This window comes from Megascapheus bottae, chromosome 26, assembly GCF_031878675.1.
Source record: "Megascapheus bottae isolate mThoBot1 chromosome 26, mThoBot2.hap1, whole genome shotgun sequence".
NCBI classification, from domain to species: Eukaryota; Metazoa; Chordata; class Mammalia; order Rodentia; family Geomyidae; genus Megascapheus; species Megascapheus bottae.
Genome location: NC_143534.1, coordinates 3,310,973 through 3,332,169, shown reverse-complemented (window position 1 = coordinate 3,332,169; position 21,197 = coordinate 3,310,973). Strand labels below are relative to the sequence as shown.

At 43.3% G+C, this 21,197-nt stretch overlaps 1 protein-coding gene across 9 annotated transcripts in view; it reads right to left on the bottom strand.

Annotated features, from left to right (window-relative positions):
• Positions 1 to 21,197, bottom strand: part of Zmynd11 (zinc finger MYND-type containing 11) — a 75,979-nt gene that overhangs the window by 9,270 nt on the left and 45,512 nt on the right. For 5 of the 9 annotated variants that reach the window (XM_090318786.1, XM_090318785.1, XM_090318790.1 and 2 more), the window contains 3 exons: positions 16,301 to 16,345; positions 13,751 to 13,912; positions 406 to 483 (listed from right to left, as the gene is read on the bottom strand). In XM_090318786.1, the coding sequence (XP_090174912.1) occupies positions 406 to 483; positions 13,751 to 13,912; positions 16,301 to 16,345 (285 nt within the window). Of the gene's footprint in view, positions 1 to 405; positions 484 to 5,299; positions 5,524 to 13,750; positions 13,913 to 16,300; positions 16,346 to 21,197 lie in introns of those variants that run through there. The other 4 variants (XM_090318787.1, XM_090318792.1, XM_090318793.1 and 1 more) reach the window with 4 other exon arrangements.

Sequence of the window (21,197 nt, the reverse complement as noted above, 5' to 3'; positions counted from 1 at the left end):
GTTCTACTCCGGTACACCAAGTTTTAAAGCATGTGTCTAACCTACTATAGCCAATAAAATACCCACGTCAAAAACAAAGCAAAACTAAACCGCTAGCTTAGGACAGAACTGCTGACTGCAGAAGAGAAATCTATTATAGCAACCGGGTAGAGAGGTGCTGGAGTACAATTCCAGTACTCGGGAGGCTGAGACAGGGAGTGGAGAGTTAAGGCCAGCCTTAGCTATATGGTGATCAAGGCCTTGTCTCAGAAAACAAACAAACAAACAAAACCAGATATATGTTCTTTCATGTTGCTTCCTACTGCTATATTCATATTGTTGTTCCTTGGTCACTACCTTTGAAAGAATAACGTAACCTAAACTATGCCCTGGGCCCCTCTGGAAGATTCCCTGTGAAGCACTCACCCTCTCCTTCATGCGAGAGACAATGAATCTGAGGTATGTGCCCATCTCCTGTTTGTTTGTATTCTTCTTTTTAATGCTCTGTTGAAGGAAGAAGAGGACACACATATAGTCTGATCACGTGTAGGCTCATATCATGTAAAAAAATACATCGATTATCTTATGCCAAGATGGTTACTAAAAGGTGCACCGTTTTCAACATTGGCTTAACAGAAGTAGTTAGGAAGCAGGAGCTAAAAATGTGATGATGCACACAATGATAGCTTCTTTTTCTTGGTATTTTAAACTTCACATAGTATTTAGATTAAAAAACAAATAAGTATAATGGAGAAGCACTCATTTTACAAAAGATCAGTGACTTAAAGTCATTTAAGGACCAGCTTAAGTTAGCCATATTGGACAGGGAATTTTAACATAACAATATTCATTGTTTAAAAGGTTATTTTAAAAACCCATGTGACATGAATTATGCATAGTACAGCTATATACTAACATATATTTTGAAATATTACGAATCTATTCAGTAATGGTTCATATTTCTACTAGTCTGGCCTACAAGCTAATTAGGGTGCCCCTTTAATCTCTTGGAAAAAATCTAACTTGAAGGAAATAAATCAGTTCTATCTTCAGCTAGGAAACGAGCCCCAGTCACACAGTCAAGGTCAACAGTGCAGTGGGCTGAAGGCCACAGCAAAACGTGGACCCAGGAGGCCATCAAAGCTGCATGCCGAGGTGCTAGAGGCTTAACCACCATTTAATGGACTGATGTGTTAACTCTTACAAGTCCCTAGATTAGGAGTTTCTGCCCAGCACTATCTTTACTTGTACATAGAAAACCACTTCAATACAGAGGAAAGAACATATCCCTCACATGAAAGGATTTTTAGGAAGGGTGTCAGTGAGCACATACAACATTGAGATAGCTGAACAGAGCAGCAGGCCATTTTACTGAAAACCTTTATCTCATATTTTTCTTTCCATTCCCCTCTGGCTTCTCGAGATGGACTCTTGCTCTAGAGTACAGGCTTGCCTCAAAGTCCTGGCCCCCCTCCCCCCTCCCTGCCCCTACCCACCTCAGCTCCCCAGTGCTAAGATTACAGGTGTGCACAGGTGCTCTTTTTCACATTTAAGGTGCTGGCTTTCTGCCATTTGCCCTTCCCCTATGGGTTCTCTGGTGCCCAGAGACTATGCTGTCTCTTCAGGTGTTTTATGACCTATGTGCACAACCTCTAAACCCATGCCAGTCATGTGGCAGACCTACACCACAGACCAAGGTGGAACTATTTTCAAATGTAGCCCGACATCCCTTCTGGACACCTGCGCTAGGAAGATGGACTGGGGAGCTGTCGTACTATCTGCTTGGTCAATTCCTTGGGTGGCTTGGATGGGTGAGTGCCAGTGGCAGAGCTGTTGAGTGTCAAATTCAGTGATACTCTGGACCCAAGGTTCATAGGCTTTGGGGAAAAGAGATAATTTTGCTTGAGAATTCTCTTATTTATTCTCTCTCATTTTTTTCTTTCTCATGCTTTCCCTCTCTCCTCTCCTTCCCCCATTTTTCCTCAAACAGAAACAAATGAAGTTAGCTGAATTTCAAATGCTTAACATAGCCACATTAAGGGGGGAATGAACGAAGTGGAGTCACTCACACACACACTATCTGGCCATATGCTTATAGACACATGGAAACTTTAAAGCACATAGGGAGCTCAGGAAGTTTCTGCAGCAGCCTGGGTGAACAAGACTTTATTATTTTTTTAATAAAAAAATGTTGATGGACAAAATAAACAGGGTAGAAGTGTTTTAAAACATTTGTTTTTCACATGTGTGCACAGCATGGTCCTATGTGTACCCGGTGCTACTTTTGACGAGGTTCCTGAGACGAGAGGCAGCACGGTATCTCTGTACTCTGCACAGCCACCTCACCGGCCTGCCATCTCTCCACACCAAGTCTGTGTCTGATGAGCTTTCAGACATGGAGATAAAAAGCCAGAGGGACAGGGACAGCTGCTGTTTTCTTGGCACTTAGGAAACAAGAATTCCTCCTTTTTGGAAAGGAGGGGAAAATGAAAACAAATGCTTCTAGCAATGTCAGCTCTAACAACCCTTGGGTACCCGATTAGCACCGTGGAATCCAAGCTATCAATCTCAGCACTAAACGATCAATTAGTGTAAGTTCAGATTATCAGAGCAACCAACCCTGGGCTAGACATCTTGTAGCAGTGGGGTTATTATGGTCTGTTATTGTCATTTAGAGGAAGTATACAAATGGTAGCTAATGTTAAAAGAGAATCAATCCAATGTTCCTAAGTATTGTGCCCTGCCCTTGTCAATTAATGAATTAATCATGGCAGGAGAATCCCCCTCTCTACCTTCCTCCGATTAACCCAGCTCAGCTGGGCAATGAGTGGCTTAGCCCCGGGGCCATTTCTTACCTCACCCTCATCTCATCTATGCACAAGACTGTTTCCATTTTCTGTACCCCACATACAAGCTTACGACCTCGTTCGCACTGTTAGTTTTTATCTAGGCTGGACTGATTCTAGAGCACTGCAGAATAAACGAATCCAAGGTTCCTCTATGGGGAAAAGGCTCATGTGAGCGTCACTCCAGTCAACACATCCCGAGGAGACGCCGCCTCAGAAGTGAGCGGACAAATATGGGAATGGTTTGCAACAGGCAGGGAAACTGCACACTTTACTGGGTTTGCTCTGACAATCTGGGCACCACTGTGCTCGGGTTCACCGGAAGTCTCCACTAGGGCCTGCTCATTGGATCTGCAATCGTGGGCATCACATGCTCCCACCACCCTTGCTTTACAGCTTTAAAGCTGTTTACAACAGCTTTAGTGAGCTGGTAATATACTTTGGCCATTTATGTGAGGAGTTATGAACGCTTAGAGTTCATGCTGAGTTTTACTTTCATAAAAACAGCCATGATTTTTGCTGGGAGTTTGGCCTAGTGGTAGAGTGCTTACCTAGCATGCACAAAGACCAGGGTTCAATTCCTCACTACCACATACATAGAAAAAGCTAGAGGTGGTGCTGAGGCTCAAGTGGTAGAGCTCTAGCCTTGAGAAAGTCCAAGGACAGTACTCAGGGCCTGAGCTCAAGACCAGGACTGGCAAAAAAAAAAAATCTATGATTTTTCGTAAAAAGCATCAGATAAGAATCTGATTTTCGCATCTTAAGTTGACTTAGAACTTGGTCTCCGCAGTAGTTCCTTCTAGGTACAACTGAAAAGAAAGGATCTGAGTCTGAAAAAACAATTTCAACCAACTGTGAGAGGAAATAGCTATCTGGATAGGATCCGTCCACCCTCCTTAGCTTCACCTGCTGAAAACCAGGCACAATGCCTCAATTCACAGGCGACTCCAAGGAAAGCTTGTCCTCCTCCTTTAGCAAGGCACCCTCAGATGCACATCCAGCCACGAGACCACTGACCTAAGACTGGAACAGGCACACTCGCCTGCCTAGGCACAGCGGGGGCAGCGGGGGCTGGAGTTAGCTGGGGGATACGCTCCAGTAGAGGTACACTGGGAGGTTTCTCCTCTGCAGAAAAACCCCACTGTGGTGCCACTTCATTGTCTGACACCATTGGCAGAAGGATGGGCCTGGGTACCGACAGTTTGAATAGTCATAGGCATCTGAGAACCCCTGCCCCACCCAGAGTCAGAGGAGGCCGCCAACCCGCAGACACGCGAGGGCACACGCTGAGAGGCGGTGGGGATGGGGGCTGCACCACGGCACTGAGAAAGCGGGAGGCGGGGAGGCTTCACGAGCACTGTTCAAGTGCTCTGAGGCCCACCCACATTTGTTTCCCATTCATCACCACTTTACTGTGGAAAACTGGGACAAGCCTACAATCCTAACTACTCAAGAGGATCTGAGGATCAGGGTTTAAAGCCGGCCAGGCAAGTCTGAGAGACTCTTATTTCCAATTAACCAGCAACATGCCGACTGGCAGCATGGCTCAAGTGGTGAAGAGCCAGCTGTGAAGAGGAATGCTGAGCAAGGGCATGAGGCCGTGAGTTCAAGCCCTGGTCTGGCACAGAAACGTTGTGATGGTTGTATTTTCGGAGACTGTTGGTTCTTTTCAGTAATTCTGGTCAGAGACCACCATGGTTCTGACTGTCAAAGGACTGAAACAGAGGATCTCAAAGAGGACAATCTTCTGTTGAAAGCATCTCTATTCTTTGCTTACTTTTATTTTTCACTTGCAGCCACAACCATCTTTTCTGACTACAAATAAAGAAGCTCTCTTCCATATATGACAAAGAAAACCTGAAGAACCTGCACTGTGATTTGATCTCAAATCCTTCAGCTTAAAGGTAGGGGCTGCACTATTTGGGGCATACCCCTAGTTCTTTTGGCAGTTTTCTCCCCTAGAACAGTCTGGATTGAATTCTATTTGCACCTTCGGTGTAGCGGGGGTAACAGGCAAGAACCACCTCATCCAGCTTTTTGCACTGAGGCAGGGCATCTCTTAACTATCCCTGTCCAGGCTGGCCTTGAATTCTAATCTTTCTGATCTCTTCCTCCTCAGTAGTTCAGATGATAAGCGTGGGCTACTGAAGCCAGACTCTCTCAACAAATCCAAGGAACAAATGTTTGCCGTAAACTGCTTTCATAATTAAGAAATGTAGGGTTTTCTTTCTGGTTATAATTTACAGATTTAGTCTTTCACATATGGTGATTTCTTAGGCAACACACCCTAGAACAGCCCTGTGTGGGCATGTGATCAAGGAGGGCTGTCAACCAAAGCACAGCATTGAAACAACTCGAGAGAAAGTCACTAAATCCCACAGAAGCCAAGGCGGAGTTTCTACAGTAAGTACTGCTTTCAGCAGATGGATCCTGCAAAGGTCAGAAGGTAAACAGCCAAGGTCCCATAACTTAACCTGTGCGGCTCAGGCGGCTCAGGCATGAGTGTCCTCTGTAACGGCATTCAAGTCAAAACCCACCGTAACAAAGCCCAGTAGGTACTGGCATCTGTTCATTCTCACGGCTGTATGCTGGCGTCAAAGGTTGTGGCAATGATTTTAAAATGAGAATAGCCACATAGCTGATGTGGTAGCCACATCTAAGCTAAGATGTTCTAAGTCAGTTACAGACAACTGCCGTGTTGCCCTTCTGTAGACGGAACAGAAAATCCCACTCTCTCCTTCACCAATGGATTCTCAAGTCAGCTATGGGTAATTGCTGGGCTGCGTCAGACCTGGCGACCCCAGAAGAAACACCAGCCAAAACATGAGCTGGGTCCCTTCCCCATCCTCAGGCACCTGGAGTGTTATCTGACTGAGAGACTCTACTAGCAACTGTTGGCCCTGTCAAAGCTTACTGCTTCTTAGTAACGATGTCCAGCAATGTTCAAGGTTTGAAAGAACATTCAATAATAAGCCTCTTGATTAGTTTCAATTTAATTTTTCCTAGGGGGCTCAGCTTTCTATAGTGACATACTTTGTCAGAGAATGGACTTGTGGAAATTACTGTCACTTCAATACACTCGGTAAATAGCCAAAAGGAAAAACTGAAAAAATCCAGGTGGCCTTTTTTTTTTTTATAGGCAGATACTTATACTATTATAGTTCACCTTGCTTGAGTGCCTGTGATTAAACTGGACACGGATTGCAAACATCCAATACTCAAAGGTTCCACCACAGGCTGAACAAGAGGCCAACAGCTTTTTCAAAGAGCCAGATGAAAAGTTTATCTTAGGCTTTGGGACCACACTGCCAATCTCTTTTCTCAGCTACCTTTCTATTGTAGTATAAATAATTTCTGTGTTACATGAACATATGATTGTTATCACATTTTTGGAAACTGACCTATGAATTTCTTTCATTTTTCCATGGTACAAAATTATTTCTCTCTTGAATTTTAAAGATGCAAACCCCGCTGTTAGGGGGCTCTGAGCTCTGTGGAAGGAGGGCCTATGGTAATTTCTTTCAATGTTCTTTTGGGATGGTCTGGTACAATACCTGGTTCACAGAAGTGGTCCTAGCCTCACTGCAGACTAGAACATTATTTCACAGAGTTAGCTCAATACTTATATTCCTAACTACTCAAGTACTGCAAAAAACAGAGAGAAGAGAGAAGAGAGAGAGAGAGAAAAAGAGAGAGAGAGACAGAGAGAGAGAGAGAGAGAAAAAGAGAGAGAGAGAATAAATGAGAAGGGGAAGGAGAGAGGAAATGGGGGTGCTCCCGAGATATAAGTAAGAACAGTTTCTTACACCTAACTCTGTGTTGATGACTGTAGATCCTATCTGAGAAACACCAAATTTCCTATGCTGTTTTAGGAATTAATAAGATTTCCTAAGCTCCAAAACCTCTTCCAAAACTACAGTCACAGAATACAAGAGTATCTAAGTGAACTTGACCTACACAGAAATTGTCTATGCTGTTATGGAAACCAAGACCTTAAAACGGTCTTGAATAACAAAGAAATCACAAGGTGATTTTGAGAGTAGTGAGTAAATGTGTGACCAGTCCTGTATTCTTAACTCCAAACCACCGAGACACAAGAATCCCAGTAATGAAAATAATTTTCTAAAAATATACCTACATTCAGTCCTTTTTACCCTCAGAACTGGCAAGGACTGGCCATCTCTTACCTACAAGATCAGAAAAAGAGCACTAGCCATCTACTCCCAGTGTCAGAACACCTGACCAGACCCTTCTGTATGTGTGGGAGGGTAAAGGTCACGTGGTGATCTCGCTGACCACCTCCATCCACACAACCCTGTCCCAAATCTACAGCAGTGAGGCACTGCCCTTCTCTCTGACCATTTCCTAACCTGACTGGAAACAACTATGTCTTAAAAACTCCTCTAACTTATTATAAACATGCCTTCTTCCAGGTAAAAGTTAGATCAAGCTATTAAGAATATTTGGTAGGGAGTTAGGCCTAGTGTGTGCCTAGCATGCACAGAGCCCTGAGTTCAATTCCATGGTACCACATACACAGAAAAAGACCGAAGTGGTGCTGTGGCTCCAGTGGTAGAGCGCTAAACTTGAGAAAGTCCAAGGATAGTGCCCAGGCCCTGAGTTCAAGCCCTAGGACAAAAAAAAAAATATTTGGTAGGTTCTTGGACTATATTGGCAAATAAGATCCTACCCCCATCCCTCTCTGGCAAGTCAGTCAGTCCTGCAGAATTACCATTGTCCTGCAGCTGCCTCTACCTCCACTGGTTTTAAGTCAGGCTTTCCATATCTAATGGAAGTCAGCCAGCAAGTTTTGACTGAGATCATGAACCGCTCGGAAGTGCCCAGAACCGAGTGATAAAACATCTCTAGACCTCAATAATTCTACAGGCTCCAAACCCCAGAGTATTTCCCAATCTACTAGACCTTCAGAGTCACACACTTCTAAAATAGCAGCTACCATTTGAGCGCTAGCTCCAGTTCTGGTAGGTTAGCAGAGATGTGTCTCATAGCCCTTCCTGCCTGGGCTCTCACGATGGCATGAGCCTCCAGTTCGCAGCTCCAGATTTGTGTCTACTTTGGCTTCCCTTGTTGTGTTGTTTATACAACAATAGTATAAAAAAAGGGAGGGGAAGGGGGGACTGGATAGATGAAGGCAGAATGTATTCCTCCAAAGTTTCCATTCCTTTCTGGATATTATATCAGTGCTTCTGTCGGATGCAGTACTGCTTGCTCTTTAACTTTCCACCCCCGCCCCCGCAACCATTCATCTTATACTGCAGAGACACTAGAAGGCGCTGAGCACACAAACACTGAAAGACAATGAGTGACTTGCTATCTATCTAATTAAAAGTCACAGCCATCCTGCTATAGAAACTGCTCCAATGTTACTTCCTCCAGGACCAACTACAGTACCCAGCAAACATTCCACACAGCCCTGATCATGGTATTGCTAACGTCATCACAGAGACACAGTGTGTGAACCATGAGATCTTGTGTGCTCCTCAGGAGAGGGGGATGGGAAGAGTTTTCTAGACCAGGTAACAATCTCAAAGGCTTCACAGTTGGGGGGTTGGGGGGAGAAATGGTTCTCCCATGGGCTTGTTTCCAGGCTCCATTCTCTGATGAGAAAACATATTATCAAAGTGTCCAGATCAGACTTATCTTCTTCATATCAACTTTGTACTTTGTATAAAAATGATATGAACTGGCCGGGAGTTTGGCCTAGTGGTAGAGTGCTTGCCCAGCATGCACGATGTCCCAAGTTCAATTCCTCAATACCACATACACAGAAAAAGCCAGAAGTGGTGCTGTGGCACAAGTGGTCGAGCTCTAGCCTTGAGAAAGCCCAAGGACAGTGCTCAGGCCCTGAGTTCAAGGCCTAGGGCTGGAAAAAAGGTTAATTGTTCCTCATAGATTGCTTTACTAATTTTAAAGAACGAAGTTTCCTGTAAAAACCTGTCCCGTGGCTGTATTTAAAGAGGTTCAGTAGCAGTGAACATTTTTATCAACAGCTCTGTCAGCATGGGTGAGCTGGAAGGACCCCATGGGACCGCCTAGCTACCAGAGGCAGACACCAGGAGGAGGGTGGGTCCGAAACAGCCTGGGTGAAACGTCAGTCACAGCACACACCTGTGGTCCTGGCTACTCCAGAGGCATGGGTAGGACAGGTCTGGTTCCAAGTCAGCCTGGGAGAAAAACCTGAGGCCCTACCTGGAAAATACTAACGCAAACAAGGACTGGAAGATTGGAAGTGTAGCCAAAACAAATTTGTAAAGGCATAACGGGATATGTATATTCATATCCATTCCATTAAGAACGTACTTTATCTTTTGTGACTCACACTGATTCACTTAAAAACTGTTAATTAGATATGCCTGTGTTTGTATGTCACAAATGGAGTGTGAAGTGTCAAAGTCTGCTAGATGATATAAAGTGTGGTAAAACTGTTCTATCACCAACAATTATAGATAAAACTCTCCACAGAAATTATAGAGGCGCAGTATTCCATTTCTGAGGCCCAGGTACAGAAAGCAAACTGACCGCCAATATCTTTCTGCTACTGACTTTCTGTGTGACTCAGACCCAGAGGCAGACCAACACACTTCTGATGACAGCCACAGCACACTCATCAAAGGGCACGCACCTGAGTTTCAATGGATATAGCCACACCTCTAACTCCTGAGAACTAAACCCACTGATGTGAGGAGCACAGGCATGAGGGCCACATGGTCTCCACTGCTGTGGGACAGTCCCAACAGCTTTGTCTGAGTTGTATTATTCCTTGCTTGTTTGCGTGATTGCTTTCTCTGAGGTTTTAGGTCTCAGAAAAGGCAATGCAGCCAGACATCCTAGCCATTAACTGTGCAGGCAGGACCTGCTGTGGCCACTCAGGACCAGACAGGCGGGGGGTAGGCAACTCTGCCAGAACCCTCACAGTCTGAGGGTGAGACCAGTGTCATCAGGCTGGCACTCCTGTGACACTAGCACTGTACCCAGAAGGTGCTGCCGTTGGGGGGGGGGGGGGGCGGAAAGGCCCGTGGACCATGAATACTGCCTGCCTGTGCTGTATGCTGTGGGAGGCTCTCGGGAGGAGGCTCTCAGCGGGCCCGCCTGCTCCACTGCAGGGCAGGCAGACAGCCCTGCTGGGGTGGGCAATGTGCTACAGGGGTGCAGGGTTCTGAATGACAGGCCACCTCACCCGACACCTGGGGTGTCCATTAAACAGTCCTGGGAACAGCAGCTCCCAGGCAGTGCACTTGAGAGTGCACAGTGCACACTGTGGACACACGTGACCACACAGACACATGCGTGCCCACATGTGTTCCCTCCAGTGTGTGATTCCACACACAGCCCCACACACGCATGCACACATGTTCACACGGGCACAAGTACATATAACCAAACACAGGACTATACATGCAGGCACGCATGGACGTGTGTACACAATGTGAGTACCTGATCACGTACACATGACCAGACCGGCGCATACACACAGGCCCAGCTCTGTGTGTACAAGGGACAAATTGACTCTAACTGGGAAACCATGTGTGAACAGGAAACGAAATTAAAATGAGATAGCCACTTTTCCCCTCCAGAGCAGTGTCAGCAGGAGTAACTTCATAAAGGACTCATAACCACATACATCTTGTAATTGTAAGAACCCCGCTTCAGTGGACTCAACCCGCCCAGTGGTCCTCCAGGGAATAGTGCACCTGAATTCTTGCTTTTTAAATAACAAGAGGGCTGTTCCGGGTACTTCGGTGATGTAAATAACATCAGTTTTCACAAACTGGCTATCCTGGAAAATTTTTAGCCAATACAATTCCAACTAAAGGAAATTATCAAGTTCACATTTGTGGAGACGGAACTGGCGGGAACAATGGAAACTGGCATCTGTGTGGAGCTGGTCATCTAGGCTACTGCCTGACCTTAACCTTGAGGGGAGCAGGGGACAGGGAAGATACCAAAGACACCTGTGTAGAAACAGAGGAGCTGCACCCCAAATGTATATTAACCACACACACACACACGCACACACATACACACGAACACAAGGATAAGTCATAATTCTATCAACCTAGTATACAGTGAGATTTCTAGGAAGTGTGCTTTTATTATTACATTTTATAGGCAATGTTTTAGGAAAAAAAACTTTCAAATCTTTTGGTAAATTAGTGAGATCTCAGTAGTGAGAGTGCAAACCTGGACTTTATGAATCGCTTTCCAAAGCAGAAACCATCAGATATCCATAGGCTATTTTTCAAAAACAAAACCCACCTTGGTAGCCAGGCCCCAGGTTAGCTAACCCTAACCACTCAGAAGGCTGAGATCTGAGGATTCTGATTCTAAGCTAGCCTGGGCACGAAAGTCCTTGAGACTCTGATCTCCAATTAACCAGTTAAAAAGAGCCAGAAGTGGAGCGGTGGCTCAAATGGTAGAGCCTTGAGGAGTGGCCCTGAGTTCCAGCCCCAGGACTAAGACACACCAACACACACAGACATACAGAACTTGGGGTCTGCAAAGCATCACTTCTTTGTGAGAAAGGCAGATGTGGTGGACCAGGGTCTCATGTAATGTTTCACACGTAGAATCTCAGTGTGCAAGAGGGGGAGACCAGGAGGACTAGGGTCTGAGTCTTGGGTGGACAAAAAGTTCACAAGACCTATTTATCTCAGCAAATGAACAGGGCCTGTGGTGGCACAGGCTTCTTGTCCTGTCCCTGAAGGAGAGGCACAGGCTGGAGCGTCAGCTCACATGAGACCAAGTAAAGGGAAGAAAATGTCTGGAGGAGTGGTGCAGGGGTGGAGGACCTACCTGCCTAGTGAGTGAGGGGTCCTGGGATCAAACCCCAATATTTTAAAAAATACTAAAATAAATAAAATCTATTGTCGGGGCTACATGATTCTTGAGACTTAGAATGAAAATCTGTAAAATGGGTTTTGAAAACAAATGCATATTATTATCGTCCCATATGTTCTGAGAGACTCCGACGTATGAGTTCAAGCTGCTAACCTTGCATTCAGTGAGGTGACATAGAAGGTGGCTGGGCAGAGAGAGTCTCCTGAGTGACTCAACATTGCAAAGAACCAGCAGTTGGAGGACTAGTCCTGACCACCGTAAGTATTAGAAAAGCACTTACTTGGGGGCTGGGGGCATGGCCTAGTGATAGAGTGCTTGCCTAGCATGCATGAAGCTGGTTTCAATTCCTCGGTACCATTTACATAGAAAAAGCTGGAAGTGGTGCTGTGGCTCAAGTGGTAGAGTACTAGCCTTGAAAATGCCCAAGAATACTGCCCAGGCCCTGAGTTCAAGTCCCAAGACTGGCAAAAAAAAGGAAGGAAGCAAAGAAGGAAGGAAGGTAAGAGAGAGGGAGGGAGGAAGGGAGGGAAGGAGGGGAAGATGGAAAGAAGGAAAGAAGGAAAAGAACAAACTCCCTTTGAACAACTACTTAATGTCCCAGTGTCTTAATTTTACTTCATACTAGGAACTTGGGCATACACATTATTTGTGACAAGGCTGTGGTGGCACAGACAAGTGTACTGGGACCTGTCACCCAGTCCTAGGCCTCATTATAATGCCATCTTGACCTTCCCCTTCTGTATGGTTATCAACTCAATGCTCTCTAACTCTTAAGATCCCATCAAATTTTTCAATTCCCCTAGTGCAGATATTTAACAGAAAACAATAAGTACACATTTGCTTTGACAATGTACAGGCCAAACGCATGAGAATAAAATATGAGTATTAATGCAGCTGTGTTGTTCAAACTTGTGGCTACTCAGACTGTTTACACTAAATTTCTGTAGACATGAGAACCACAGCTTTCGGATTCCCACTCACAGATTTACCATGATCACTGATCTGGTTTAGGCAGACCATAAAACAATAATTTAATACTATCCCAACCCTCTTTTGTCTGCCACTTCAATATGCACGTGAGTGTTGATAAGATTCAGTTAACACAGACAATAAATATAAAAAGCCACAGTAACCAAAAAGACCAGAACGCTCCTAGCCCTTGCTCATTCTGTTGGCAGGAAATTTCTGACTAACGTCAAAGAGGAAACGTGGTGGAAAAAACTGGAAGATTCAATGAACATTTAAATTACTCAAGTATTACAAAATATAATCGCAAACTGAACTCATGCATAAGTCCGGACAATGTGAAAGACTCCAACTAAGACCTTCAAAAATAGTGAGTGCAAATCAAAGTGGCTGCCATCAAAAAAATTCTGTACTTCATCTCCATGAGTGTGGAATGTAATTTATTCATCACACACTATTCGTGTACACAGCCACATAACATTCAGAAACCAACCATCACAGTCCGTACATTCTTCAACGGGGAAAATGCACAGAAGAATTATGTAAAGTACCTATTTTGCCTGCCACACAATTCATTTTAAACAATTAGAATTGTTGATACCCAATTATCCCATCCCTCCACCCTCCAAATGAAATACAAAGCCAAAAACAAACTATCTCCTAATGACAGAAAAAAAAAATCCAGAGGCACCATTATTACATAAGCATAAAATGAGACCCAACAATGTGCCTTTGGCTAATGCCATTTCTGAGCAGCATCCATTGTGCAGATTATTATCAAGTGATTATTGAATCGATCTTGGTATGACATCATTTTCATTTTGAAGGGCCACCCACTAAAGTTGTCCCGTCATCTAGAAGACAGGTGTAAGGTACCGAAGGGAGTGTTGTTTTGCGTGACTGAACCCTGGAGTAAGGCACGTGTTTTGTGATGTCCACATATGAGTGCCCTGTGTTCACCGGCCATCAGTCCAGCAGACACCCCCCGCCCGCCACCACTTCACCCATTCACCTGCCAAGACCACCTGGGAGACCTCAGGGAAGCTATGAGTCATTCATTTCAACCCCCTGACAGCACAGGAAAGCTCGTAGGTACTCACCCTGCAAACTGGGCACTGCCAGTGACTACTGCTGTCTCTAAGCCTGAACTCATCAGACAAACACTTGGAATGATACACACGAAAACACAGGTCACATATCAACACCTCTCCAGGCAAATGGCATTCAAAACAATACCAGTCATGATTTTCTGTTTCCCAGTCCTACAAAAAATACAAAATAATTTCGTATGACATTTTGTCGACATCTCAATGACTAAGAACAAAATTGAAACTAAAGTCCATCAGAAGTTAGGCATTATACACAATTTTAAACATTCACTGTTAAAACAAGAGGAAAATTACCTAGAAATTCACTTCTTTAAAATTTAAATTCTTTCCTAAACAGTATTAACACTCAGATCTTACAACAATCTCATTGCAAAACAATCCCAAATGTAGTAAGTCCAAAGCCAATCCACTTCTAAATTACCTTTCATTGTAAAATGTGATCTAAGGAATAATTTCTTTAATAAACTGAATATACCAAATCAACCTTACTGTTTTGTTCTGTTTTTGTAAAATCCCTCCAGTAAGTACTTGCACACAATGAGGCTGGAGAGAATGCTAAAAGTGGGGCCAATCACTCATCTACCTTCGCACCCACGGAACTGATGCTCACAGAAAAGAAACCCAATGTTCAAGTTCTACTGAATTTGGAAAATAAATTGAAAATGCGGAACTAACTTTCATCATCCTGTCCAAAGGAACTTGCCACAAGAAGCAAAAAAAGGGAAAGGAGGCTGATTTTCCAGTAACCCAAGAACAGGACCACTGGTGGGTAGACATGTTCTCCACACGCTCTCAGCCACGCGCCTCCTGATACCGCCAGCCCCACTTCCACACACGCAAGAAGGCTAGGAGGCGTTCTTCAGTCTGCGATTCGCTCTTCATCACTCCTGGCTGTTAGTAAAATCTACCTAAGCGTGATGGGTTAACGCTCAACCTTCTTTCGTCGACATGGTACCAAATGAGCAAAAAGAAAGCCCCATTACAGTGAGCAAGGCCATTCTATTCTAGTGGGCCCCAGCAGGCCACGTGTGTGTGCTGCCATCAATGTTCTTTCCATGTATCATCACCTACACTGTTCACAGGGGCGAGCGGTGTTCTTGTTTTCCTGAATCTTACTCTTCCGATACGTGGATGTCTAAGTAGCACTCAGGAAATAATGATGTCTAGAAACTAGATTTCAAAGGTAGTGTTTGGCTACCACTGAGTGCTATCATTCCCTACCATTCAAGGGTTAAAAAATGGCCATGCCCAGAGCCATGGGGTAAGGCCAAGACAAAAGAGCAAATCCCATAGGAATGTCAACTTTCCAATGTGCTTCTCATTAAGAAATTGGTGATCTTCCGGTACCAGGGCCATTCCTGGTAACGTGTGTGCTACACGTGTGTGCACAGACTCCAGAAGCTGACTGTGGTGGAGCAATTCAGGTGAACTGCAGTTTTGGAACACTGATTGCACAACCGAGTGGCACCACAGAAACAAAGCATATATATGCATGTGGTGCTTGGCTGAATTAAAATAAGTCATTGGCATATCCATGTCAGCTAGTTGGCAAATACATTACATTTTAGCTATTTCAGTTTTCATCTAAAAAAAAAAATCCAACATAAATTAGGCTTCAATGGAAATAAGGCACCTTATTTGATTTTTAATTAGCAGATCTCTTGGCAACAGTACAATTCAGATTCTTAGCACCACAGCTGTGTAGAAACATCTTAGAGATTTAAAAGGCTCATACTGGACTCATGATTAGCCACAGAAATTGCCACACTCTTTGTTACTTCAATCGGGGACATTAAATGGCCTTTACATGATCAGAAAGATACAGGTACTAGGCCACCAAAACCGAGAAAGCTAGGCTCTCTGGCTGGTCCTCCCCCCTCTTTGCCTCCACTCCTTTCCTGTCCTCCTAGGAAACAAAGGAAAATAGGAACTGGGTGCCTAACTCTAGACTCAAACTTTTGCTAACAACTATAAAAATGGCAGCATAACTTAAATGAAGCAAAGTGCAGAAATACGTGGATATGTGTTCTTCTATATATTTAGATATATCCATTCTTTTAATCATAGCAACAGTTGTTCTGAATATACAAAACACGGAAGATTCAAGTCCAAGAACCACTAGATTATGAGTCCAGGAAAAACTGATTTGAGGTACAAATGATACAGGCACATTTAGTAGTGTCAAAAGCCCTTGCATATGTCTTTTAGTAAATAGAAATGACTTGCAACGTGATCCTGACTGGCACTCAATCACATTATAAATTAGGTTGCATTTTCACTGGACCCTACCAGAAGCAGTTAATCTATACTAGACAAAGCCTGCCCACCCCACCCCCCGCCCAAAAAAAAAAAAAAGCAAACTTACTAGCACAAAATTCCAAACTAGAAGCATTGTAAAGACAGTATGGTTTTAACAAACAAATCTAGCAAGAGTTAACTAAGCTAGCCTCCAGTAAGATAGAAATACATTATATATATATATATATATATATATAAAAGAACAGAATTAAAGTAAAATAACATAGTACAAAATTAGTTCACCTTGTTTGGGGTTGCTGTCCTGAAGAAAGGCTGCATACTGTAGGCCTTTCAAAATAAAAACAAAATAATCTTGATCTCTCTACCACAGTTTTGCTCATTATCAGGTAATACACAGGGCTAAAGTGATTTCATACACGGTCAAACATTAATTACTTGCTTTATGACTTACGCTATTTTGCATAGTATTACTAAAATCTACTAATGTACTAACCATTAATGAAAAGACAGGAACATGCAAACTTAAGAATCATTATTAGTTTTAGAGGAAAATGTTCACACTAACAAAATGTTACAAGTAGATATAGAGAAAACCTCTCTCTAGGAATTGATGAAACCTCAGATGATGTTAGGAAAGCATCATAGTAACACATGAACTCAATGCCATCAGATTTGCACAACACCATGAATAATGTCCTTTCAGTCTGAACCAGGTCCACACTAGACTTGAAGTAGGTGATGACCTCAGCACCTGGCATCGTAGGAAACTCCACAGCTGTCCTCAGAACCTAGCAGACAGGACTGCCGAGTAGCAGCATGTCTCTGGAGCCAGACTGGCTCAGATCCTGGCCCTGGCACTCGTGGCTGTGTGATTGTGGGAGGAATGTCCTTTTCTGTCTGTGAGTGAGCAGGGTGGTAAAAAGCAGTGGGTTCACATGTGTGAAGGAAGTGGAAAAGGGCCTAGCAGGACCCAAGCACTCAGGAAATGTGAATTGGTATCATGATCTACTGAATGTACAAATGGAAACTGACACACTCCTACCAACATAGGTGCCCATATCTCTTCCAAATACCTTCAAATTCAACAGCATAGCTGATTCTCACATTTCTATAAGTTAGGTAGAGCAAGAAATACTACTCATTCCAATTTGGAGATAAATTGAAGCATGGAACAGGAATACTTGTTAGGAGAAGGAATTCCATATCATATCCCAGCCAGCCAACTCAACAAGTCAAGCGAGTTCTTAAAGTCATTTTATATTTTTACTTAGTGAACAGACCATCTGACCCTACCTGACAGCGTACTTGAATACAGACACAATGTACAGCTAATGCTTTACAATTCTACGTTTAGTTTCATTGATAACAAACTCACATAATCATGTAAATGGTGAGAATTGGATGGTTAAGTATTTTCAGTGATATTTAAATAGTATTTTGAAGATAAAAATATTATAATATTGTTGAAACAAAAATCAGACAGAAAAAAAAGAAAGAATGCATACACACCATCAATAAAAACTAAAAGGAGTAGTGTGGCCAAATATATTCTTTTGAGCAAAACGAATTCTTTACCATCGGCAAGAACAATTTCAGGATGTGAGTATGTTATGGTTTGAACTCAGAGCTGTAGTATATATAGTTTCTAATTCATTAATAAATAACCAGCGCTGCTGTACTTAGTAACCACACGATTATTCATATTTTTATGACAGATTAGGAATGGACATTTAGAAAGAAAGCATGGCTTCAAACCTAATTAACATGAAGAGAGTAGAATGTATTTCACATTATATAAAGTAACAATATCCAAGAGGCATCAAATGTTGCACTTAAAGCACTAAAACATGATATTCATTAACTGATGACAAGTATCACCCAGAAGGGGGCAAAATTCTACACTGACTTCACAAGCACTCCTTTCAGGGGCTGCACTGAGGGAGGGATGAGATGGGCCTCCAATGAGCACAGAGCAGGGAGGATACTGCACAAAGCGAGATTCCTGAAAAGTAAGTCCCAACTCCAGGAGATGGGTTCAAAGTTCAAGAGAATCCAAACCATGGTTTCTTTTAGAACAAGTCATTTGGGCCAGGCGCTGGGGGTCACTGTAACCCCAGCTTCTCAGCTGAGACGGGAGGGATTGCAGTGTAAGGTCAGCCCAGGTAGAAAAGTTCCTAGATCTATCTCAAACATACTCAGGAAAGGGACCGGGAGTTTGGCCTAGTGGTAGAGTGCTTGCCTAGCATGCACGAAGACCCAGGTTCGATTCCTCGGTACCATATACATAGAAAAAAAAGCCAGAAGTGGTGCTAAGGCTCAAGTGGTAGAGCTCTAGCCTTGAGAAAGCCCAAGGACAGTGCTCAGGCCCTGAGTCCAACCCCCCCACCTTGCAAAAAAAAAAAAAAAAAAAAAAAAAACACTCAGAAAAAAAGACCAAAACCAGACACAAACAAAAAAACAGGGCTACAGGTATAGCTCAAGTGGTAGAATAACAGTCCAACAAGAGTAAGACCCTGAGTTCAAGCCTTAGTTCTGCAACCACAGAAAGATAGGAGGAGAAGGAGGAGGAGGAAAGAGAGAGAAAGAGAGAAAGAGAGAGAGGGGGGGGAAGAGAGAAGGAAGGAGGGGAAAAGAGGGGGAGGAAAGGAGGAAGGAAAGAAGTGTCTATCGTGCCCTCTAAGATTGGAAAGTAAGCATTTATCTTCAAGATATGTTAAACGCTTTGAGAAACTGCAAAATACGTATTTTGCTTTTAAAGGGATATAAAAAATCTTAAATGAGTGGGAACAGAGAGGCCATATTTTCACTTACAAAGATCACCAGGCTTGAGGCAGGAAAGGACCCCTCATCAGGCATGACAAACTTTTCACACACTGGTGAAAATACTGCAAGTGGGTGTGGGCCAGTTACTTTTGTCTCCTAAGAAGCAAAACAAACCTACATAAACCCACAGAAGCTGAAGTTCCAAAACTGATATACTATCTTCATACTGATATTAACAATGAAAGAAATGAAGTCCCGAGATCAAATCTGGCAGGTACAAATCTTTATGTCTTCTTCTACACTAGTAACCAAAATATTCAATATCACATGAAAATCACCTGTCTAACGATAGTGTAGCTCTGTGAATGAAGATGGAAGTCACCAAATAATATTGTCTCATTTGCAAAGCTCATAAGATATTAACATATTTATTAGGGGGCCAGCTAATACCATACTGAGGTCAGGCCAGGAAATGGTAACATTCTGCACCGGAAATAAAATTCTTGGATTTGCAATAATAAAGAGGATGAAGACACATGAATTAAATGTCATGCATGGTTCTTCAGAACAACCAGATGAGGAGGGAACCTAGAAGCCTAGGAGAACATGGAGCACTTCTTTAGAAAGAAATTGAAAGAAGAAATCCTGACATAATAAAACAGTGAGTGCTCAGCCATGACGAAGTTTCTTCTTGCCCACGTCTAATGGCCTTTCACCAATATAATACCATAAACTATGAAAATCACCTTTGAATGTATCTGTTGAACCCTGTCAGTGCACGTGAATAGCACAGTAGGCTGGAAGTTTGGAAATGACCATACAAAACTGACAGGAGCTGGGCACTAGTGAGGTAAACCTGTTATCCTAGCTACTGAAGCTAGAGAGCTGAGGACTGAGGTTTGAAACCAACCTGGGAAGACAACCAGGGGGGGGGAAAAAAGACAAAAAAGGCATGTGGGACAAGTGGTAGCACACCAGCTTGGGGAGGGGAGTGTCAGGGGGGCAATGAGTGAGAGTAAAGGATGCAGAGTTCGTGCAAAACCTGGAATCCAAAACAAAACAAAACAAACAAATCTGAGTGCTGTCTTAGTTCTACACAATCATCATTTAAGAAGGCTCTCTGGAACATATACCTTGCTTGTACACTGACTATAATTATTTAAACAAGCCATTTAAAAATGTAAATTTAATACCTACTTTTTCATGACTGCATTGCCACAAATATGGCTGGGCTTGGCCTAATTTTACAACAGTTTCTCCAAATGTATTCTCTCCTACATAGGGAGCTGTGATTAGTGTTAGAGATGTGCTTGTCAAATGCCTAAGTATGAGCCCAGTCTAGCAGAAGGCATTTCCATACTACAGAGGCTTCTGCCTTTGGCTCACAGCATCAGGCTTTCTTGTAGGCATGTCTTACATCTGTATAGCCTCATCAAACACAGCAAAGCTTCTAGTACATGTAGCTGGGTTTACTATCAACAAAGCTCCAGACAGGCATGTTTCTCAGTAGAAATAAGCTTTTAAAAACAAGCTCTGGAAAAGAGTTATCAGGAGTGGAATAAAAATTTATCACTGACAACCCTCCCACTATGTAAATGAATAGCGAGGAGAACTTGGGATCTACTTGCTCTTAACCGAATAAGAGTGAAAGCTAAGATGTCAGAACCTGCCTCTGCTAATGTGAAGACTTTAGGAGACTCATCGGGTAGCTTAGCAAGCCACACTCTGTCCCACCTGATTCTACCTTTTTTTTTTTTTTTAAAGTAACAGAAGGTGTTACCACCTACTTTTAACATGGATGGTGGGAGTACTTTTGTGAAGAATAGTGGTAACTTTGAACTAAGTGTCTAAAAACACGCAACTAAAATATCCAATACCTGTCCTTCCCAAAGCCATCTGTATCTTCTTGAGTCAGAAGTCAACAAGTCAAAGAGCAAGGCAGATGGCCCAGTTTTTATGTCATTAGAGTAAACTTCATTATGCAAGAGGTGGCTAGATTATGAAGTCCCTAGCCCAGCTGCTGGCTTGCAAACAGAGGGGGCCCACAGTTAGGAAAGGTGAGCCTTTCATATGACAATGTTGTGGTTTCTCCATTACAGTACTGTCAGGTACTAGAGACCGGCTAGAAAAGTTTACACAAACATACAATGCCTGTGATGATTTGAAAAATGCTTTTCTTAAATTGTCACTGATCAACTTAGGCCTGGCCTACAAACATGGGCCATCTAGTCAGAACAGTCCACAGCGCCGGCCAGTGTGAGATGCCTGTATTATGCCAAGGTACGGAGCTAATCCTATGAGCTGCTAGTGTTATTAGGGCATGAAAGTTACAGCATGTAGACAGGCCTGGGTAGGTAGTGGAGACAATGATATAAGCCCATTATTTCCAAGTCATCTTAATGAAGACAATGTTTTC